At 46.5% G+C, this 24702-nt stretch overlaps 1 protein-coding gene across 1 annotated transcript in view; it reads left to right on the top strand.

The window, feature by feature from the left end:
- The window catches only part of ARSD (arylsulfatase D), a 7598-nt gene extending 2232 nt beyond the window's left edge, over positions 1–5366 (top strand). Inside the window, exons 3-4 of the mRNA XM_031661129.1 lie at positions 157–410; positions 1732–5366. Coding sequence (XP_031516989.1) covers positions 157–410; positions 1732–2108 — 631 coding nt within the window. The 3' untranslated portion in view covers positions 2109–5366. The remainder of the gene's footprint in view (positions 1–156; positions 411–1731) is intronic.
- The last annotated feature ends 19336 nt before the right edge of the window (positions 5367–24702 follow it).

Genomic DNA, 24702 nt, shown 5'->3' on the forward strand with positions numbered 1-24702 from the left:
GGGGTGTGTGTGTAGGTGTGTGTGTGTAGGTGTGTGTGTGTGTGCATGTGCACTTTGCTTATGCAGTGCCGCATAACAAATGACCCCTACACTTAGAGACACTGTGTCTTGAAATAACCACATGTGTCCTGCTCAGCAACCTGCAATCTGAACAGCGACTGGAGAGAGCGCTCATCTCTGCTCCATTTGCTGGGGAGCCTTGCATTCTGGGAGATGTGTTCCCAGGTGCAAAAGGCTGCCTAGGAACCCGTGGTCTGACTCTGCTCCGTGGTCTCTTCATGAAATCAGGGTGATCGACGGCCACAGCCTGGTGCCCTTGCTGCAGGGAGCTGAAGCGCGCTCGGCACATGAGTTCCTGTTTCATTACTGTGGGCAGCATCTCCACGCAGCACGCTGGCACCAGAGGGACAGTGAGTACACGCTGCCCACAGCCAGGGAGGTCCAGAGAAACAGCCAATAGGTCGTGTGGATGTGTGGATGGATGGACGGATGGATGGATGGCTGGATGGATGGATGGATGGATGGGCAGATACCTATAGAAATAGAGATAAATAAACCAATGAGTAGATTATAGATAGATGAGAGGAGGGCAGAGAGAGAGAGAGAGAGATGATAGATACATAATGGATAGATGATGGATAAATAGACGAGATGGATGATGGATAGATAGATAAGATAGATAATGGATAGATAAGACAGATGATGGATGAATAAATAGATGATAGATAATGGATAGATGATGGATAGATAGATGAGACAGATGATGGATAGATAAGATAGATGATGGATGGATAGATAGGTAAGATACATGATGGATGGATAGAGATAGAGATAGATAAGATAGATGATAGATAAGATACATGATGGATGGATAGATGAGATAGATGATAGATAGGTGATAGATAAGATAGATGATGGATAGATAAGATAGATGATAGATAAACAGATAGATAGATGATAGATAAAAAGTAGAATCAGTTCATGGGTGGATGAATAGATGGATGGATAGATAGATGGATGAAAGGTAGATAGAGATATCTGGTGGGCTGTTAGAAAAAAGAAAGATGGATGGAGAGATAGATAATAGATAGATGATAGGTGATAGATTAAGTTGATAGATAAATAGATGGTAGATGGTAGATAGGTAGATAGATGATAGATATGTAGGTAGATAGGTAGATGGTAGACGGATGGTGGATAGATAGATAGGAGATAGATAAACAGATAGATGATAGGTAGGTAGATAGATGATTGATAAATAGATAATGATAGATGAGATCGATAGGTAAGATAAATGGATGGATTGATAAATAGGTAGCAATAGATAGATAAGTACCCAATCATGCTGTTTAAAATATCATGGGTGTTTCTGTGTAGAAAGGTAGTAGATCGACGCTGAACAGTTTCAACACAGGGGAAAGGGTAAGAATTAAGGAACCTCTATGATTCTGATTTCTGAAAGCAGCCACAGTGAGCGTTCTGCAATGAGTCCCTTTGCCTGGGGCATGCGATGTAGAGACACAAACGGACACACACATGGGCGCGCGCACACACACACACATGCTCTGACTTGACAAGCTGAAGGCTGTGATTGTGTGAACTGCCTCGTGTTCCCCCTCCTTTTCATTGAACAGCGAGGTTCATGCTGATTCCACAGGGCTGACACCTGCGTCCTGTGTTCACACCTGCATGGATTTCTGCCACCCTGACTCCCTTCTTGTCTGCATCCAGGTGGAAGCGTCTGGAAGGTTCATTACACCACCCCGCAGTTCCACCCTGAGGGAGCGGGGGCCTGCTATGGCCGAGGCGTCTGTCCATGCTCCGGGGAGGGCGTGACCCATCACAGACCCCCTTTGCTCTTTGACCTCTCCAGGGACCCCTCCGAGGCGCGGCCCCTGACCCCCGACTCCGAGCCCCTGTACCACGCCGTGATAGCAAGGGTGGGTGCGGCGGTGTCGGAGCATCGGCACACCCTGAGTCCTGTGCCCCAGCAGTTTTCCACGAGCAACATCCTGTGGAAGCCATGGCTGCAGCCGTGCTGCGGACATTTCCCGTTTTGCTCATGCCACGAGGATGGGGATGGCACCCCCCGAATGCCGGGACTGTGAGAGAGGATCCAGGAGAGCCTGACTGCGTTGCAGACAAATTTCTCCAAGCTTGGTTCAATCTTCGGCTTCCCTTTTTGCAAGGAACATGCCCTGGACTGAGAGTGGGTCCCCATTTTCTTTCTTTCTTTTTTTTTTTTTTTTTGAGACGGAGTGTTGCTCTGTCCCCCAGGCTGGAGTGCGATGGCATGATCTCTGCTCACTACAACCTCTGCCTGTTGGGTTCAAGCGATTTTCCTGCCTCAGCCTCCTGAGTACCCGGGATTACAGGCACCAGGCACCTGCCACCATGCCTAGCTAATTTTTGTAGTTTTAGTAGAGACAGGGTTTCACCATGTTGCCCAGGCTGGTCTCGCACTCCTGACCTCAAATCATCCACCTGCCTCAGCCTCCCAAAGTGCTAGGATTACAGGCGTGAGCCACTGTGCCCATCTAGGGTCTCCATTTTCTGATTTCTGAAATGAGACTATCCCAGTAGGCACCCACTGATGCCTCCTCTTCCTCTACTAAGTCTCAGGGTTTGTCGCTGTGCCAATGCCCAATGTTTTCACCCCTCTGTCTTAAAGCATTATTGCCATTTCATCACCTAGATGACATAACAGCCTTACAAACGGACAGGGAAGAGTGTCTGTTCCTACTCTCACATAGTGGAGGAAAGTTAAAGCTCTCAGTCTCTGTTTTTGAGGGCTCGTTGATCTCAAAGGGTTGATGCATTTTTCATACATTAGGGTCTCTGTCCATGTGTCTTCCTGATATTGTTAGAGAAATGGCTTCAGGCTGCTGGTAACAGATGCTGGGAAAAAAGAATGCATTAAACAAAGCCAGGCATGGTGACTCACACCTGTAATCCCAGCACTTTGGGAGGCCACAGTAGGAGGATCACTTGAGCCTAGGAGTGAAACACCTACCCAGCCTGAGCAACACAGTGAGACCTCATCTCTACAAAAAACAATTAAATAACTAGCTAGATGTCATGGCGCATAGCTATAGTCTCAGCTACTTAGGAGACTGAGGTGGGAGGATTATTTGAGCCTGGGAGGTTGAAACTGCAGTGAGCTATGATTGCACTACTGCACTCCAGGCTGGGGGACAGAGGAAGACCCTGCCTTAAAAACAAAAAAACAAAGCCTTAAAGAAAAGAACAAGAAAAGGGTGTGTTCTCTTCCAAGTAGTGAGTTGATCAAGGGAAGCACCCAAGGCTAGCAGGCTCTTTTCAACTCCCAGCTCTGCCACTCTTAGCTTGGCAGAGAGCCTCATTATGTCAGCATGGCTGCCACAGTGCCAGACATCACATTCCAGGCAGCAGGAAGGAGAAAGAACCAAAGGGCATCCCTTCCTCTTGAAGCAGTCTCTGTGAGGGGGGATTATCTGGAAGCCCCAACCCAATTTCTGCTTCCAACCATTATCCATAGAAACAACTGGAAGTTGAGAAGTGCAGTCTTTTAGGTGGGCACCTGGCTGCCCTGTATGAAACCAGAATTAGGTTAGTCAGCAGGAAAACAAGAAAACACTGAGTTGACTGAGGTTTTTGATGCATCGCTTTATTGTCAAACGACTCTATCTCATTCTGCACTGAAACATGTACTACCATTGCCTATAATTGGCAAATGATCCTCAGATGCACAGAAGATGCCCAGATGGAAAGTTTGCCCCTTGGGCAAAGAGACAGCTGTGGGAACCTTCAGACCTACAGAGAGAAGGAAGCTCTTCTTCCTACATTCCTCGAATAGCTAAGATTTGACCAGTGTGTTTTCTAAGTCAGTTCTAGTGTGTTTCATCGTCACCTCTTCCCTCTGTGGCTTTGATGATAGAAGCGTAGTCCTAACCTGGGATCCCTACCCCCAGATCCCAATACTGGGGATGGGAGGACCTTGCACTATTCCCCTGAGTCCATCTATCAAGGTCTTTGCAGGAAGCATACTGGGAATTGAAATGAGAGACTAAATGACATCTAAGAAAGGCAGTGTTCAATCCCAGGTATTAGGTGAGGATGGGATTCTAGGGACATCAGTGGGAGGCAGGGAGCCACCTTCAGACCTCGGCATGGAAGCTTCCAAAATCCAGAGGAAGAGGCAACGGGCTGTCCACAGCAGTGAGGGTCACGGGTAGAAGAATCATCACAGCCCTGCTAACCAGGCAGCTGATGCCCCTCTCCCCTGGCTCGCTGTGTCCAAATCCTACAGGGGCATCTGTTGGCTGAACTCAACCTGAAGCCAAAGAGAAGATGAGTGGAGAGAGGCAACATTTATAGAGTTCAGGTTTCTAAGGCTGGAGAGGGATCTGGAGGGACACACAGGAGATACCTGGAATAACCAAAAAATGATTAAAAAAAAAAAAAAAAAAGAAACATCTATGGAGCATGGGACACGGGGGGTTGGAGGCAGCTAACAGCCATCTCATCTTTCACTGTATGCAACAAGCCCATTATAACAAGCCTTTCACACTCAACCATTCAAACGATCCCAGCCTAAGAATTTCCTGGCATTTGATGAAAATGGCTGTGGGTTTTGCTATCTTCAAGCTCCCTGGGAAGCAGGATGTAAGCCCAGGGCTGACAGGCTCTTTTTGGCTACCTGCTCTTGCACGTAGAGTTTGCCTCATGGTCGCAAGAAGGCTGCCATAGCTCCAGATGGCATGCAGACATTCCAGACAGCAGGAAAAAGGAAGGAGCAGTTAACTGAAGGGCGTCAGGGAGTTGGTTAGTCTCCACCTGAAGAAGGCAGCCATGAGCCAGCTTCAGTTGACTAATGGGCTCCTGTGAGTGCATCTTTGGACTTTTCTGTAGGTTGAAATCTAGATACAGTATGTGTCTTAAAGCAGTCACCAACTCCTCCCATTACCTTCCAAGTGAGCCCAACTACAGGATGGAGCCTCTTCCCTGCCCTTGGATCTGGGCTGAGCCTCTGACTTGCGTTGACCAACAGAATGCAGTGTAAGTGATGCCCATACTACCCTTCCTGCCCTAGACTTGGGATACCTGGCAGCTATATTCTTCCATTCCTTAGGACTTGCAAAAACGGGTCTCAACATGCCTTCCCAGAGCCATGAGGTGTTTCTTTGTCCATTCATTGATCTGAGAAGTGAATGTAAGGAGTTTAAATCAGCCTCTGTTCTGTGCTAGTTAAGGTAATAAAGTTGCTGCAGTCCAGGGGGCAGGTACCTATGGATGACTCTGCGAATAGGACACTCGCGTTTCTTGGGAATCAAGTGCATCCCTAGGCTGGCAGTGCAGCAGAACTACTGAATAAAATATGACACATCCCAGGGGAAGGTGTCATTTGTTTGTTTTTTATTTCCCATCTGCAATCCTACTTTTCCACCTCCACCCCTTCACCCCCTAGCTTTGAAGGAACTCACTTGGCATTGCTATTCACTAGTGATTCATGGAGAGAGGACTAAATAATCTAAACTCCCCCATTCTGAAAAACTTAAGTTACAGTCACAAGTGTACTCCTGTGCTTTTAGGGTTATACGGGGGAGAAAGGGAGACTGGGAATAAGAACGCCTTAAACAAGAGAAAGATGTGTTCTCTCCCAGGTAATGGGAGTCACAGACGAAGCAATCCAGGGATGGCAGGTTCTTTCCAGCTTCCTGCTCTTGCACATAGGATTTGCCTCATGGTCACAAGATGGCTGCCACAGCTCCAGGCAGCGTGTAGACATTCCAGGCAGCAAAAAGGAGGAAGGTGCAGTTCACTGAAGGCTGTCAGGGAGCTGGTTAGTCTCCACCTAAAGGGGGCAGCCTTGAGCCAGCTTCTATTGACTAACTTGGGCTGCTGTTGGTGTATCTTTGGACTTTTCTGTAGGTTGAAATCTAGATGTGGTACATGTCTTAAAACAGCTGCCAGGTCCTCCCGTTACCTTCCACATGAGCCCAGCTACAAGTTGGAGCCTTTTTCCTCCCCTTGGATCTGGAATGAGCCTCTGATTTGCTTTGACCAACAGAATGCAGCAGAAGTGATGCTGATACTATCCTTCCTGCCCTAGACTTAGGAGACCTGGCAGCTTCTGACTTCTTTATGGAGTCAGGAGCCCCCATGTAAAGAAAAAGTTCATCTGCCCCTCTGGAGAGAACAGATGGGGTGAAAGAGAATGAGAGAAAAAGAAGGAGGAGACGGGAAAGAGGAGGAGAAGAAAAAGAGAGAGAGACAGGACCTGAGGTTAAAAGACCATTAGAGGAGTGTGTGAGTTTGCTATTGCTGCTGTAACAAAATATATCACAAACTTAATTGCTTAAAATAACACAATTTTTCTTATAGTTGTGGTAATCAGAAGTTGAAAAATCAAAGTGTCAGCAGGCGGGTTCCTTCTGGAGGTTCCAAAAGAAAATCCATTTCCTTGCATTTCCCTCTCCTAGAGGCTGTGGCATTCCTTGGCTTATGGCTTCTTCTTCCATCTTCAAAGCCAGCAGCACAGTATCCTCCAGTCTCTCTCTTTCTCTGACCTCTGCTTCCCTCTTCACATCTCCTTCTCTGACTTTGACACTCCTACTTCCCTCTTATAAGGACTCTTGTGATTATTTAGAACCCACCAGGATAATCCAGGATCATCTCCTCATCTCAGGATTTTTTTTTTTTTTTTTTTTGAGACGGAGTCCAGCTCTGTTGCCCAGGCTGGAGTGCAATGGTGCAATATCAGCTCACTGCAAGCGCCGCCTCCTGGGTTCACGCCATTCTCCTGCCTCAGCCTCCCGAGTAGCTGGGACTACAGGTGCCCGCCACCACGCCCAGCTAACTTTTTTGTATTTTTTTTTTTTTAGTAGAGATGGGGTTTCACCATGTTAGCCAGAATGGGCTCGATCTCCTGACTTCATGATCTGCCTGCCTCAGCCTCCCAACATCTCAGGATTCTTAACTCATTATAGCCGCAAAGTCCCTTTTGCCATGTTAGCTAATATTTACAGTTTGTAATGTTTAGGACATTATGGAACTACAATTCAAGATGAGATTTGGGTGGGGACACAGCCAAACAATATCACCCATCTTGGTACCAATCATTATGGCTGAAGGACTTGGCCATTCCTGGATTAAATGTCCACCCATGGTTGGAATGGGATATCCACCTTAGAATCCCATCCTAATCTAATCACATGAAGTTGGCATGGCCGTTCCAGAGAAGAGGACGTGTCCAACAGACCAAAGGCAATCCATGGCCACAATCAGAACCAAAGCCCTGCCAATGGCTTAATAATGACCCCTCATGCTGTTCAAGATACAGACATCAGAATCCCTGGAGCCTATGAGTATGTGTGAATTAGTTTTCTGTGGCTGCTACAACAAGTTACCACAAACCAGGGGCTTAAACAACAGATACTTATCCTTACCCAGTCCTGGAGTCCAGGAGGCTGAGATCAAGGTGTCTCAGGGCTGCGCTCCCATGGGAGGCTATAGGGGAGGATCCTTCCTGCCTCTTCCAGACCCTGGCGACTCCAGGCATCCCTGGGTTTTTGGCAGCATCACTCCAGTCTCTGCCCCATGGTTTCATGGTGTTCTCCTCTGTGTCTGTCTCTGTCCAAACTTCCTCTTTTCATAAAGACACCAGTCATGGGATTACAGCCTATCTTCCTGCAGGATGACCTCATCGAAACTAATGACATCTGTAAACATTGCATTTCCAAATAAGGTCACATTCACAGATGGGGGAGAGGGGATAGATCTTCCACCTATGAATTGTGGGGGAGGAAACACCATTCAACCCTTAACCACCTTGTATAATGTCACCTTGTATATTAGTCTATTTTCACACTGCTGATAAAGACATACCCAAGCCTGGGAAATATACAAAAGAAAGAAGTTTAATGGACTCACAGTTTCACATGGCTGGGGAAGCCTCAATCATGGTGGAAGGCAAGCGGGAGCAAGTCATGTCTTACAAGGATGGTGGCAGGCAAAGAGAAAAGAGCTTGCGCAGGGAAACTCTTATTCACTATCACGAAAATCGCATGAGAAAGACCTGCCCCCATGATTCAATTACCTCCCACTGGGTCCCTCCCACAACATGTAGGAATTCAAGATGAGATTTGGATGGGGACACAGCCAAACCATATCACATTGCATGGCAAAACAGACTTCACAGATTTCATGAAATTAAGTGTCTTAATATGGGGAGATGATTCTGGATTATTTGGGTGGGCCTAATGTAATCATACAGTCACTTTTTTTTAAATCTGAACAGTTAGTTCTGAGGGTTTTTTGTTTGTTTCTTTTGTTTTGTTTTGAGACAGGGTCTTGCTCTGTTGCCCAGGCTGAAGTGCAGTGGCACCATCACAGCTCATTGTAGTCTCAACTACCTGGGCTCAAGCAATCCTCCCACCTCAGCCTCCCAACTAGCTGGGACCACAGGCATATGCCACCACTTCCAGCTAATTTTCTAAAATTTGTGTAGAGACTGGGTCTTGCTATGTTGCCCCGGCTGGTCTAGAATTCCTGGGCTCAAGCAATCCTCCCACCTCAGCCTCCCAGGCTCCCTTGGGACCACAAGCACACACCAACACACCCAGCTAATTTTTGTATTCTTTGTAGAGATGGGGTCTCTCTATGTTGCCCAGGCTGGTCTCAAACTCCTGACTTCAAGCAGTCCTCCCACTTGGCCTCCTAAAGTGCTAGGATTACAGGTTTGAGCCACTGTGCCAGGCAATTTTTAAAACTTTTAACTTTTATGGATACATCACAGTTGCACATATCTATGGGGTTGGTGTGATATTTTTGATACAAGCATACAATGTGTAGTCATCAAATCTGGGTAACTGGGCTATCCATTACCTCAAATATTTATCATTTATTTGTGTTGGGAACATTTCTAAATATACTCCTCTAGTTATTTTGAAATATACAATTGGCCGGGTGCAGTGGCTCATGCCTGTAATCCCAGCATTTTGGGAGACCAAGGTGAGCGGATCACTTCAGACCAGGAGTTCCACAGTGGCCAACATGGTGAAACCCCGTCTCTACTAAAAATACAAAAGTTAGCCAAGCATGGTGGTGGGCACCTGTAATCCCAGCTACTCAGGAGGCTGAAGTAGGAGAACTGCTTGAACCTGGGAGGTAGCGGTTGTAGTAAGCTGAGATGGCACTCCAGCCTGGGCAACAGAGCAAGACTCCATCTCAAAAAAAAAAAAAAAAAAAAAAAACCACAAAAAATTATTGTTAAAAAAGCAAACATTTGGCTGGGCACAGTGGCTCACACCTGTAATCCCAGCACTTTGGGAGGCCAACGCGGGTGGATCACTTGAGGCCAGGAGTTCAAGACCAGCCTGGCCAACATGGTGAAACCCCATCTCTATAAAAAATACAAAAATTAGCTGGGTGTGGTGGTGCGCACCTGTAGTCCCAGTTACTTGGGAGGCAGAGGCAGGAGGATTGCTTGAACTGGGAGGCAGAGGTTGCAGTGAGCCGAGATTGCACCACTTCAGCCTGGGCGACAAGAGCAAGACTCCGTCTCAAAAAAACACAAAAACAAAAACAAAAACAAAACAAACAGCAAACATTTTAAAAGGAAGAAAGCCTTGAGGTTAAAGGTCATCTCCAGGCTGAATATCTCACCCTCTGTCCTTGGCCTCCACGGTCACCCCATCCCACTACTTGGGCAAATAGCACCTTCATGCTATCCATTAAAAAAGAATAAATCACACTCCCCCAGGCCGTCGTGAGAACCTGGAATAGAAGAACGACGTGTTTTCTTCTTTGTTTTCAAAAACCATAGCACATTCCCCACCCAGAGAACATGCTCAAAAGAAAAAAAAAAAAAAGAAGATTCAGAACTGCTCATCTTCTTTTTTATTTTTTTTAAATTTAAAAACCTCAACTTTCCTCCACACCTGTAAGACCTATGACATGAACAGATATGCTTTAAAGGTAGAGGTTCTGGCTGGCTTATAAGCACCCAGGATTTCTGCAGAAAACCCCACTGGGGCTTTTACAAATACATTATTTAAAACTTTCTTGTATGGCTCTTTGTTTTTGTTTTTTGTTTTGTTTTGTTTTTGGAGACAGGGTTTCACTCTGTTGCCCAGGCTGGAGTGCTGTGGTACAATCACAGCTCACGGCAGCCTCCAACTCCCAGGCTTAAGCGATCCTCCAGCCTTAACCTCCAGAGTAGCTGAGGCAACAGGCACATGCCACCATGCCTGACTTTTTTTTAATGTATAGAGATGGGGTCTCCCTATGTTGCCCAGGCTGGTCTCGCATACCTGGGCACAAGCAATCCTCCACTTGGGCCTCCCAAAGTGCTGAGATTATGGCTCCTTGAGAGTTAGGTTCCCTTTGAGTCAAATGCTGGCATGCCAGGTTTCCATCAGCAGCCGGAGCAACCAGTTTTTCCACTAACGCTTTATTATAATTCTGATGAATGCATAAGTTAAACATTAAAGAACTGGAGAAAGTGTGCTGAGGAAGGACGGCCGAAATGCCAAAACAAATCTATGAAGGCCCTGCCTGAGCTTCCTCAGACCCTAAAATCGGATCGAATAATAAAAGCATTCTTACACATACACCTCATACCAGGGCTCACTGAAGATTAAGAAACTTTCTAAGTGTCTAGAGAAAACTTCGCAGACCCCACACCCTAGTTAAAGATTAGACAGGGACTGACTGAAATACTCCGGCTCCTAGGCGCAATCATACACGTGGGCATAGAGCTTAAAATGCACAGAAACCCTGGAGAAACGACTTGTCACTTTGAGTTGACCTGGTGAGTTAATCTGACCTCCCTGTAACCCGTTGCAGAAATAAATTCCCTTCTCCCCAATCTGTCTGCACCTCATTATTGAACCCCAAGAACAAGCAGCCAGCCCTCGTTCATTCGTCCAGGAACAAAATCTTTGTTAAAGAAAAAAATTATTCAGTGATATTAGGTTGGTAATTGCAGTTATTACTTTTGCACGAACCTCATACTTGTGAAAGCATCACCAAAAAGATAATGAAGACATTATCCCGGCTTAGCATGTGAAGTACAGGGACCACCACTGCAATGGGGGTTCACAGTGTAGGAGAGCAGCTGGCTCAACGTCCAATATGAATACAGCAAGGGCAAGTGAGAATGTACAGCCACGGGGCAGGCAGCGGGTGTGTAGATGGCAAAGCACAAGGAAACATCAGAGGTGAAGCGGGTTCTGGCTAAACCAACCTCACAGAATTCTTGTTAAAGCCAACCAGGGGGGTCAGACATCACCCGGGGGTGGTGGGCGATGAGGAACCTGGTATCAAGGGTGGCGGCTTCTCACTAAAGTGTCTCAGCAGTTACTTTGCTGAAATCTAATTTTATAGGGAAACGCACAACCGGGCCTGGCAGGGGCTTCAGGAGCCTGGCTACAGTTTGGCCAGGCAGAGACTTTTTGTCACATCTCCTCACCTAAAAGTGTCCGCATTGAATTCTTGCATCATTTTCTTTTCATGCATTTCCCCAGTCGTGTGTTGCAAACGTAACTCTGAAAATACCAAGTATGCAGCCAGTCTGTGAGCCGAGGGAATATGCAGAGACCTGCAGAGCAGCAGCGTTGTCTGCAGATTTAAAGAGGAAGGAAGCAGGACTCCGATAAGGAGGGGCCAGCCAGAGGGGTGGAGGAGAGCTGACTTACAGCTGCCTTGCAGCGGGCCTGCCTTTATCTTGGGAGATGCCTGCAAGTCTGGTCTTCGACTCTTGTTCGAGATAAGGGCTGGGATTTATGATGCGCTAGTTAAAGTTTAAACCTCCCCCCTGATCCCAGGGTCTGTTTCTTTACTTAAGGTTTGCACGTTTGCAAGTGGCCTAACCAGTTAGAGAGCCTGGATGCACTGAAGGACCGGAGTGGCAACCGCCTCCCCCACCTCCTCAATGTCTGGTTTGAGGCCTCCGAAACCAAGATTCCTCTCGCCCTTCTTGGTGTGCAACCCATGAAACAGAACGAAGGAGACCCTGAGAAGCTCGAGAAGCTGCAACGCTGGCGGCATGCCCTTTCTCTCCTTGCACTCTCACAGTCTTACACGAAAGCTCTGCTGGAGCATGAGCATGCTGTGTGGGGGCTGGGAAGTCCACTCAAATATCCAGACTAGAAACTGGCTGAGTGCAGTGGCTCATGCTTATCATCCCAGCACTTTGCGAGACCGAGGTGGAAGGATCACTCAAGCCCAGGAGTTCGAGACCAACCTGGCCAACACAGTGGGACCCCGTTTGTACAAAAAATATAAAATCAGGCAGGTGTGGTGGTACACACTTGTGGCCTCAGCTACTTGGGAGGCTGAGGTGGGAGGATCTCCTGAGCCTGGGAGGTCAAGGCTGCAGTGAGCTTATCATGTGAGTACCACTGTACTCCAGCCTGGGTGACAGTCTCAAAAAAAAAAAAAAACCAAACAAACAAAAAGGGAAAAAAAGAAAAGGAAAACTTTGCAGCGGGAAATTTTTCATATATTGACCTATTAGAAATCCAACTGCATGTTCCATGAATGGAAAACCCTGCACCAAAATTAACTCAAAGTGATCAGAGACCCAAGTGTCAGTGCAAACTCTAGAACACGTGCAGAAGAAAATAGAGGAGAAAATCTTTTCCATTTTGGGTTAGGAAAACTTTTTAGATAAGACACCAAAAGCCCACCCATTAAAAAAAATAATAATAAAAAAATTTAAAACCGGACGGAGTTTGCCACCCGCCGGCATGGGGTGGCTCATGCCCGTAATCCCAGCACTTTGGCAGGCCGCAGGCAGGCAGATCACGCAGGTCAAGAGATGGAGACCATCCTGGCCAACATGGTGAAACCCAGTCTCTACTAAAAATATTGGGGACTGACGAAATACACCACTTCTGTAATCCCAGCACTTTGGGAGGCCGAGGAAGGTGGGATCACCAGGCTCAGGAGATCGAGACCATGCTGGCGAATGACAGTGAAACCCCCGCCTACCAAAATAAAAAAAAAGATAGCTGGGCGCTGTTGTGGGCCTGTAGTCCCAGCTACTCGAGGCTGAGGTGGAGAATGGCATGAACCAAGGGAGGCGGAGTTTTGGTAGTGAGCCAAGAGTGCACCACTGCACTCCAGCCTGGGCAATGAGCGAGACTCGTTTCAAAAATTAGCTGAGCGTGGTGGCACATGCCTGCGCCATCTGTGAGGCTGAGGCAGGAGGACCGCTGGAACCCGGGATGAGGAGGTTGCAGGGAGCCGAGATCGGACCACTGCCCTCCAGCCTGACAACAGAGCAAGGCTTCATCTCAAAAAAACAAAACAAAACAAAAATTTCTTTTTTTTTTTTTGAGATGGAGTTTTGTTCACTCTTGTTGCCCAGGCTGGAGTACAGTGGCATGATCTTGGCTCACTGCAGCCTCCACCTCGTGGGTTCAAGCAGTTCTCCTGCCTCAGCCTCCTGAGTAGAAACGTAAGAAACAGCAAATGCACTGCCATCCCAACCCACAGCTAGACCTCGGATAATGGATAATCACCCTTCTCCCTGTCCAGGATGTGGCCTCAGGATAAAAAATAATGAGTACAGTTGTGACATTTATTGAGTGCTTGACATAAGCCAGGCATCTGCTCTCAGTGCTTTGCAGATCACAGCTTCTACAGCAATCATGGCTCTTTTGCAACTCCATATCTTGGGGCATTTTGCCAATTTAGCCATTAGTCTATGAACAAAGCCACATTCTGATCAGGTTGGAGAATCAGGAAGGGAGAATGTGGCGGTGTCACACAGCAATCTCGCTCTTACTGACATCACCTCATGTGGCTATGGCTCTTCTACTTCCCTACAGGGAACAAGGTGGGATAGTAGATCAAGGTGTTCTGCTCTCCCCCGACCCAAGCCAAGGAGGAGCCAGGGTCTCAGGCTTGGATCCTCCCATGTTCACCCTGAGCATCTCACAACAGTCATCCCATAAAGCCACCGCTGCATGCTTTCCACAGGCGGTTCTTGATTCCGCCATTTTATAACACTAGCCCTTCCATGTTCCTTACTCTCCGAATGACCCCACACACTCACCATGCATGGATGGTGTTGTTTACGCAATCCAGGTTCATTTCTGTTGCTTATGAGGGGTTTCAGGACATGCCGCTCCAAACCATGGCCCCTTGGCATTGGAGAAAACAGCAGAAGCGGGACGGTCTCTCTGACCTTCCTCTCATCTTTCTCTCCTGAAGCAGGGCAAACCACCCTGATCTGAAAGGTGCCTTAATACCCAGAGGAAAGAAACATCCTTAATTTATTTTAAAAAATTTTGTTAAATTTTTTTGTTTCCATAGGCTTTTGGGAAACAGGTGGTATTTGGTTACATGAGTAAGTTGGGTTTTTTTTTTGTTTTTTGTTTTTGTTTTCTGAGACGGAGTCTCGCTCTATCACCCAGGCTGGAGGGCAGTGGTGCAATCTTGGCTCATCGTAAGCCTGGCCCGGGTTCTCGCCATTCTCCTGCCTCAGCCTCTCGGCGGTAGCTGGGACTACAGGCGCCACCACGCCTCGCTTAATTTTTTTTTTTTTTTTGTATTTTAGTAGAGACGGGGCCACGCAGCCAGATGGTCTCGATCTCCTTCGGACCTCTTGATCTGCCCACCTCGGCCTCCCCAAAGTGTTGATTATAGGTATGAGCCACTACTTCAGCCATGAGTAAATTTTCAGTGATGATTTGTGAGATTTTAAAAGCACCCATCACCTGAACAGTGTACACTGAACGCAATGTGTAATCTTTTATCCCTCACCCTCTTCCAGCCCTTCTCCGCAAGACCCCAAAGTCCGTTGTGTCATTCTTACACCTTTGCATCCTCATAGCTTAGCTCTCACTTATGAGTAAGAACATACAATGTTGGTTTTCCATTCCTGAGTTACTTCACTTAGAATAATGCTCTCCAATTCCATCCAGGCTGCTGTGAATGCCATTAATTCATTCCTTTTTATGGCTGAGTAGTATTCTATCATCCATATATATATATCACAGTTTTTTTATCCACTCATTGATTGATGGGCATTTGAGCTGGATCCACATTTTTTGCAATTGTGAATTGTGCTGCTATAAACATGTGTGTGCAAGTATCTTTTTCAAATAGTAACTTCTTTTCCTTGGAGTAGGTACCCAGTAGTGGGATTGTTGGATCAAATGGTAGGGAACATCCTTATTTCTGAAGATACAGGGACGCAGAAGAATCTGAACTGTTAAAGCAAACTAAAATCTGGCCTAAGAATGTCTCCGTACTCACATACTTGAGTCCTTGCGGGTGAACCGTAACCTACCTTGGCAGGTAGGCAGGCGGACTGAAAACCTAAGGTATTAGTCTGTTCCTGCGCTGCTATAAAGAACTCCCTGAGCCTGGGTAATTTATAAAGAAAGGAGGTTTAATTGGCTCATGGTTCCACGGGCTGTATAGAAAGCATGGCTGGGGAGGCCTCAGGAAACTTACGGTCATGGTAGAAGGCAAAGGGAAAACAAGCATGTCTTACCATGCCTGGAGCAGGACAGAGAGAGAGCGGGGACGTGTCACACACTTTTAAACAACCAGATCTCGCGAGAACTCCGTCATGAGAACAGCATCAAGGAGATGATGCTAAACCATTAGAAACCACCGCCCCCACGATCCGGTCATCTCCCACCAGGCCCCGCCTTCAACATTGGAGATTACAATTCCACATGAGATTTGTGCGAGAACACAGATCCAAACCATATCACCTAACTTAAGAGTATGCTTCTGTAACAATAGCTACATCTCCACCAATCCCAGCAGCCATACTTCAACCACTCACAGGGAGCCAACTGTTCTAACCATGTTCAAATAAGGCAAACGCTGAGCTGTAACCAATGGAATGTTTCTGTATGTCTCTTTCATTTTCTTTCTTTCTTTGTTTCTTTCTTTCTTTGTTTTCTTTCTTTCTTTCTTTTCTTTCTTTCTTTCTCTCTCTCTCTCTCTCTCTCTCTTTCTTTCTTTCTCTTTCCTTCTTTCCTTCTTTCTTTCTTTCAACAGAGTCTTGCTGTGTCACCTAGGCTGGAGTGTAGTGGCATGACCTTGGCTCACTACAACCTCCGTCTCCCGGGTTCAAGCGGTTCTCCTGCCTCAGCCTCCTGCCACCAAGCCTGGCTAATTTTTCATATTTTTAGCAAAGATGGGGTTTTGCCATGTTGGCCAGGCTTGTCTCGAACTCCTGACCCCAAGTGATTTAAGGTTTCCTTCCATCTCCTCATTTGGTGACCCTATGATTAAACCTCTTTCTCTTCTGCAGCCCTGAGTCTTGTGGTATAGACATGCTGCGTGCGACAAACCTATTACGGTTACCATTTAGCCTGGAGCAGGAAACAGAAGTGGGTCCTCACCAGACACTGAATCTGCCATTCTTTGACCTTGGACTTTAGCCTCCAGAACTGTGAGCCACAAATGCTGGTTGGGATAAGCCATGTAGTCTATGGGGTTTTCTTACGGCAGCTTAAATTGACTGAGACAGCTGGGGAGCAATTTGGCAGGTAGTCTCTGAGGAATGGCTGTTACCTGTGATGTCCCATCAACATCTTTGCCTGAGTTGGTCCAGGTTTACATGATTTCCACCCATCACAATGGCTCACCTTTTTAATTTTATTTTATTCATTATTTTATTTTATTTTATTTTAAATTTTATTTTGTTTTATATTTTGAGACGGAGTCTTACTCTGTCACCCAGGCTGGAGTGCAGTGGCACAATCTCGGCTCACTGCAACCTCCGCCTCCTGGATTCAAGCGATTCTCCTGCCTCAGTCTCCCAAGTAGCTGGGATTACAGGTGTGCGCCACCATGCCTGTTTTTGTGTTTTTTATAGAGACGTGGTTTCACTATATGTTGGCCAGGCTGGTCTCGAACTCCTGACCTCAGGTGATCCAGCTGCCTCGGCCTCCCAAAGTGCTGGGATTACAAGCGTGAGCCACCCGCAGCCCCTGGCCTGGGGTCCCTTTTATAAGGACACTTATCCCATTCATGAGTCTAGACCCTGAATTATTTCCTAAAAGCACTATCTCCTAATACTATTGTTTTGGGGATTAAGTTTCAACACATGAATGTTCAAGGCACACAATGTTCAAGGCAAGCACTGAGACCACAGCAACAGCCAAATCCACAACACTGCCAAAGAATGCCCAAACAGCTGCCACTGTCTTCTGCGAGGCTCTACACAACTTCCTGAAGGGCAGAATGCCTGGACTGGCCTCTCTGCCAGCCACCAACAAGATTCCCGCTTTCCAGGCTCTCTGCCGACTCTATCCTATGAATTCTGGCTGGCCTTTGACCCTTCACTTCATCCCCAATGGACTCCCCTCTGAGAGAAGAAATCCATTTGAATGCAAGATCACTGACCAGTGTACAAAATGACAAATAAGGTGTCTCAGTGTTCTTGGACAGAGGCCAAGTCACCAAGTCACATGACGTGAACTGGGTTAGAGGGCGGTAATGAGGGAAGAAAGGAAAGGTTCAAAATTGCCCATGACATGGATGGGCCCTACTGAAGCTATTTCAGTCTTGCTGTCAGAGGCTTTTGAATGAGAGTGACTCCATCCTGAATAGGGCCTGGGTAAAATGAGGCTGAGACCTGCTGAGTGGCATTCCCAGGAGGTGTGGCATTCTAAGTCACAGGATGAGACAGGAGGTCAGCGCAAGACAAAGGTCACAAAGACCTTGCTGATAAAACAGCTTGCATGAAAGAAGCCAGCCAGAACCCACCAAAACCAAGATGGTGACAAATGTGACCTCTGGCCATCCTCACAGCTCATTACATGCTAATTAGAAAGCACAGACTACTAAGAGACACTCCCACCAGCGCCAGGACAGTTTACAAACATCAGGGCAATGTCAGGAGATTACCCTATATGATCTAAAAGGGGAGGAACCCTCAGTTCTGGGAATTGCCCACCCCTTTGCCAGAAAGCGCAAGAATAATCCACCCCCTGTTTAGCAGACAATCAAGAAATAACCATTACAAAAGTCCAGCAACAGCCCACGCCGCTGCTCTGCCCATGGAGTGGCCATTCTTTTATTCCTCTACTTTCTCCATAAACTTGCTTTCACTTTACTCCATGGATTCGCCCCGAATTCTTTCTGGCCGCCAAGATCCAAGAACCCTCTCTTGGGATCCAGAGAGGGACCTGTTGCCAATAACATTGCTGTTGTAATTTGTCACCCCTGGGTTTTGTCCCGTCAGGGTACATCCGTTGGGTTATAAAATCCTTCCAAGGAGAAATTCCTGTGAAGTCATTTTCCTGCAGAGCCAAGAGTTAGGGAACTGTGAGAATGGAGCGCATTCGCGGAAAAGGAAACACCAGGTGGGGCAGGAGGAGAAGGGGAGGGCGGGGAGGAAAGGAAGATCCGCCAGTGTGCCTGCTTGGTGAGAACGAGGAGATTTGGGGGTGCTTCTCCCATGGGGAAGACTTCCTGGTTTTAGTTTTCAAGAGCTCCTCATTGGAATCAGACAAGATGCTGCTGATAAAAACAGGAAAACTCTAAAATATTTGAAAAGATTTATTCTGAGCCAAATATGAGTGAGCATGGGCTGTGACACTATCAGAGGCATTGGAAGCAGAGCCACTCCATCTTGTAAAGGGGCTGGGTAACATGAGCCTGAGACCTGCTGGGCTGCCTTCCCAGGAGGTGTGTGAGGCACTCCTAGTCACACGATGAGACAGGAGGTCAGCACAAGATACAGGTCACAAAGGACCTCGGTGATAAAACAGGTTGCAGTCAGATCCCACCCAAACCAAGATGGTGACAAGAGTGACCTCTGGTGGTCCTCACTACTACACTCCCACCAGCGCTGTGACAGTTTACAAATGCCATGGCAACGTCAGGAAGTTTCCCTATATGGTCTAAAAAGGGAAAGAATGAATAATCCACCCCTTGTTTAGCACATCACCAAGAAATAACTGTAAAAATGGGAAACTAGGAGCCCTCGGGGCTGCTCTGTCTATGGAGGAGCCATTCAGGTATTCCTTTACTTTCTTAATAAACTTGCTTTGACTTTACTCTGTGAACTCGCCCTCAATTCCTTCTTGCACGAGCTCCACAACCCTCTCTTGGGGTCTGGATCTGGACTCCTTTCCAGTAACACAGCTATTAACATTAAAGTGTTAACTAACTGTAAATGCCAGGGAAAAGAGATGAAATGGCGAAGTATGACCTTCTGGGAGCCTCCACCAGAGAAGGAAGAAAGCCTCAGATGGGCATTCGTACATTCCCTAAACACACTGCACATGCTCACTTTCCAAGGGTGAGGAGGGCACTGCTTATGTGGGCTGCCCATCCCAAGGGAAGAATCACGGGTAAGAAAGAGGCCAGCATGTAAACTCCCAGGGTCCAGGTTAAACTCCCTCCCTCTCGCTCTCTTTGACCTTCAGCTGTACACTTGCCTCTCTTCCAGGAGTACCTTCCTTTCTTCCTGTTCTCAGGCTTTTTAAAATAAACTGCCACTTCTGCTCTGAAACTTGCCTCGGTCTCTTTTTCTGCCTTACGCCCTCAGTCAAATTCTTTCTTCCGAGGAGGCAAGGATTGAAATTGCTGTACACCCCTACAGATTCGCCACTGGGAACTCAGGGTAACTGAGATCTCCCCCACTGCTATCAGGCACAGAGCTTCAGTTCTGCAGGATGAAAACGTTTTGAAGAGCCATGCACAGCAATGTGATTAGACTTAACTCTACTCAACTCTTCACTCTACTCCCCCGCTTCTTTTTTTAATTTTTGTATTTTTTTGTAGAGACGAGGTTTCATCATATTGTACAGGCTCATCTCCATGTCCTAAGCTCAACAGATCCACTCACCTTGGCCTCCCAAAGTGCTGAGATTACATGCATGAGCCACCACAGCTGGCCTGAATTGTACTCTTGAAAATGGTTAAGATAGTAAATTTAATGTTTTGTGTTTTGCACTACAATAAAAAAAGAGAGACCCCAGTTTATGTTGCTTCAACTCTTGCCTCCTTTTCCTGTATTTTTCTCTTCTGTTTTCTCCTCTCCTCCTTTTTCGTTACCCCACTTTCCCCTGAACCTTGACATATCGCAAAGCCTTGCCAAATCAACCATACTGAGAGTGCTGAAAAGGGATTGCACCCATAATGGAAGAAAGAGGTATTTAAACCACGGCAACGACAGCCTCCAATGGACACGGTGCCAGGTTTCGCAACAGCTGAAGATGAAGAAAAGCGTAATCTGTTTTTTTTTTTTTTGAAACAGTCTTGCTCTGTTGCGCAGACTAGAGTGCAGTAGCGCGATCTCGGCTCACTGCAACCTCTGCCTCTAAGGTTCAAGCGATTCTCCTGCCTCAGTCCCCCAAGTAGCTGGGATTACAGGAGTGCACCACCACACCTGGCTAAGTTTCATATTTTTAGTAGAGATGGGGTTTCACCATGTTGGTCAGGTTGGTCTCGAACTCCTGACCTGAAGTGATCCATCCGCCTCGGCCTTTCAAAGTGCTGGGATTACCAGCGAGAACCACTGCACCTGGCCAGAAACGTGAAATGTGGGCCAGTCCTCAAAAACATGTACCCCTCTCTTCTCATCTTACAAAACTCGGATCCTGCTGTGCCACAGTGAATCAAATACCTGTGCACAGGGGCTGTCTGGTGCAGATGTGCTGGATAAAAGCCCATAGCTCTATTCAAGTCACTTCTTTTCCTTCAGCACGTGTTCAAGCAGAATTAATGAACAGGTGTCTAGCATGTTTACTAATATTTCTAAGTTTTTTCCTTTTTGAGACAGGGTGTTGCTCTGTTGCCCAGGCTACACAGTATGTGGTGCGATCATGGCTTGCTGCAGCCTTGACTTCCTGGGCTCAAGCAATCCTCCCACCTCAGCCTCCCAGGAAGCTGGGACTACAGGCATGCACCACCATGCCTGGCTATATTTGTGTATTTTTATAGAGCTGGGGTCTTGCTACGTTGCCCAGGGTGTTCTCAAACTCCTGGGCACAAGTGATCCTCCCACCTCAGCCACCCGAGTAGCTGGGACTACAGGCACACACCACCACACCCAGCTAATTATTTGTGTTGTTGTTGTAGAGACAGGGTCTTGCTATGTTGCATAGGCTGGCTAAATTTGTAAACATTATCATACACAGTCATAAACATTTTTTATCTTAATGGTATTTTTTTTTCTTCTTCTTCTTCTTCTTTTTTTTTTTTTTTTAGACATAGCCTCGCTGTGTCACCCAAGCAGGAGTGCAGTGGCATGATCTTGGCTCACGGCAGCCTCCACCTCCCGGGCTCAAGCAATATAATTTTTAAAACCCAAGTTATTGGCAGTATCTCTAAAGATCTCAGTAAGGCCAGGGACGGTGGCTCACTCCTGTAATCCCAGCACTTTGGGAGGTAGAGGTGGGCAGATCGCTTGAGTCCAGGAGTTCGAGACCAGCCTGGGCAACACGGTGAAATCTGTCTCTACTAAAAAAAAATTAGCTGCACATGGTGGTGCATGCCTGTCGTCCCAGGTACTTGAGGGGCTGAGGCAAGAGGATGACCTGAGCCTGGGAACTCAAGATTGCTGTGAGCCCTGATGGTGCCGCCGCACTCCAGCCTAAGCAACACAGTAAGACCCTGTCTCAAAAACAAGATTTCAATCAGATGTTGACAATGAAAGCAGCAGCTCATGCTTTCATGCTTAATAGTTACCACAGACTGTGCTAGCAGCTTTCCGTTCATTGTCTCATTTTATCCTCAGAAAATTCCCATGAGCATGTGGTATTGTAATCCCTATTTTATAGATAAGGAGAGAAGATGTGGGGCTTAGTGTTCATTTGTTACAAAGATGTTTTTAAACTACTGGCTGCGTTTCCCTGATGAGGTGTGAAGTCAATTTAGAACATCAAAATTGGCTTGTTCTTAAAAATAAGACCTTGGAGGAATGTCTGGCCCCAGGTGTGAGGGGAGAAAATCTATGATGGTTCTGGAGAATCTCATTTTGCCAGGAAGCAAGGAAGTGATCAAAGACTAATGGGGGCTGGGCACGGTGGCTCACGCCTGGAATCCCAGCACTCTGGGAGGCCAAGGCAGGCAGATCACTTGAGGCCAGGAGTTTGAGACCAGCCTGACCAACATGGTGAAACCCCGTCTCTACTAAAAATACAAAAATTAGCCAGGCATGGTGGCACGTGCCTATAATCCCAGCTACTCGTGAGGCTGAGGCAGGAGAATCACTTGAACCCGGGAGGTGGAGGCTGCAGCGAGCCGAGATCGCGCTACTGCACTCCAGCCTGGATGACAGAGTGAGACTCTGTCTTAAACAAAAATGAATAAAAAGAAAAATAAAAAAAGACTAATGGGATCAGTTCATAGACTTAAGAATCCATCTAAAGAGAGTCCCACTGGTAAATCTGGTACAATTTGAGCCAGACATGGTGGCTCTTGCCTGTAGTCCCAGCCACCTGGGAGGCTGAGATGGGAGGATCACTTGAACCCAGGAGGTTGAGGCAGCAGTGAGCTATATGATCACGCCACTGCACTCCAGCCTGGGCAACAGAGTAAGACCCTGTGTCGTTAAAAAAAAAAAAAAAAAAAGGAACCCTTTAAACACTAAAAAAATAATACATTGGACTGCTTTTTACATATTGAACAATCAAAACATAGTAGTGATATTCAAGAGGAGTGTGCTAGGGAGGGAAAGAGGAACAGAAAAGCTCTTTTGTGCAGCTGAGTGTTGGGCGACGCATGCCGCAGTAACGACAGACTCACAGAGCATCGGCATTTAGCAGCTATGCAGCGGAACCAGGGCAAGCATCCTCAAGGCAGGCTACAATCCTATGGAAAGTATATTCTTGCACAGTATATGTCTCATACTGGGTATAGCTGGATTTCCACGAATGTGCTTCCAACAGGTATTGTCTGTGCCAAGAAAAACTTCATTTTGTTTCTTAGGATGATGGATAGAGCAGGGATAGAAGACATCAAGTTTGTAAACCTATGCAACTCCTTTGATCTATTAAAAAAAATGGGGGCCAGGTGCAGTGGTTCAGGCCTGTAATCCTCAGTACTTCGGGAAGCCAAAGCAGGAGGATTGCTTGAGGCCAGGAGTTGGAGACCAGCCCGGGCCACATAGTGAGACTCCTATGAGACCCCACCTCTACAAAGTTTAAAAAATTAGCTGGGTGTGGTGGCACAGGCCTGTAATCTCAGCTACTTGAGAGGCTGAGGTGGGAGGATCACTTAAGCCCTGGAGTTGGAGGCTGCAGGAAGCCATGCTCAGGCCACTGCAGTCCAGCCTGGACAACAGAGTGAGACTCCGTGTCAAAAAAAATAAATAAAATAAATAAAATAAAATAAAACAAAATAATTAAAATAGATTATTTAATTATTTTATTTTTCTATTATGGGTTTGTTTTGTTTTGTTTTGTTTGAGACAGAGTCTCACTCTGTTGTCTAGGCTGGAGTGCAGTGGTGCAATCTCAGCTCACTGTAACCTCCACCTCCTGGGTTCAAGCGATTCTCCTGCCTTAGCCTCCTGAGTAGCTGGGATTACATGTATGCACCACCATGCCTGACTAATGTTTGTATTTTTAGTAGAGACGGGGTTTCACCATGTTGGCCAGGCTGGTCTTGAACTCCTGACCTCAGGCGATCTGCCTGCCTTGGCCTCCCAAAGTACCGGGTACAGGTGTGAGTCACTGTAATCGGCCAAATATACATAAATAATTTTTAAAATGGTACTGTACACTAAAGAGCAGAGGTCTACAAAACCAGAAAGAATTGCTCTGCTTTTCCTAATTCAACAGTGGTGGTCAGAAAGAAACCCCTTTCTGCTTCAAACTACAGTTCCACCCCAAAACGCTTTAACACTAGGACCTGTTTGGTGCTTCCAAGTATCAGCCAAACGTTTCGGCAGGATTTGACCAAGTTACTTTGAGGAACAAAAATACTATAACTTGTTCCTGTGGATCTACAGGCATCAATCCACCCTGCCAATTCAATAGATCTAGAAATCCTTTCCTTCCCACATCATTTCTACCTGCCACCAAATAATAATCTCACAACCTTTATTTATTTATTTTTAAATAATTTCAACTTTTATTTTAGGTCTAAGGGGTACACGTGCCAGTTTGCTACTAGGGCATATTCAGTGGTAGTGAGGTATGGGGTATGCATGAACCCACCACCCACATACTGAGCACTGCACCTGTGAACCCTGAAAATCTGAGACAGGTCTCAGTTAGTTTAGAAAGTTTATTTTGCCAAGGTTGAGGACACACACCCGTGACACGGCCTCAGGAGGTCCTGACAACATGAGCCCAAGGTGGCCAGAGCATGGTTTGGTTTCATACATTCTAGGGACACATGTGACGTCAATCAATACGCCCATTTTTAACGACACTTTCGGTGGCCCCTGACAGCCACCAGGTGAGATACACAGCATATTGTGCCCATTGAATGAAGATACTTCTGACAATGAGACTTTCTCATGGAATAAAGTGTATATTCACAAACTTATGGTATATTGATTTATCCCACGTCACAGAGCTGGGTATAAAGAGAGCACTCAATATGCATATGACAAATGAATAAATGAATGAATGAAATTGACAAAGCAAAGTTCAGAAAATGGGTACCTTTCCTAAAGAGACCCTACAAGATTACAAAGGGTTAAGTAAACAGTTCTATGCATTTTACTGTGACCAGCAATTCTGAAAAATCCATCTGATAATTTAAATTTATTGTTGGAACTGA

This window comes from Papio anubis, chromosome Y (assembly GCF_008728515.1).
Source record: "Papio anubis isolate 15944 chromosome Y, Panubis1.0, whole genome shotgun sequence".
NCBI classification, from domain to species: domain Eukaryota; kingdom Metazoa; phylum Chordata; class Mammalia; order Primates; family Cercopithecidae; genus Papio; species Papio anubis.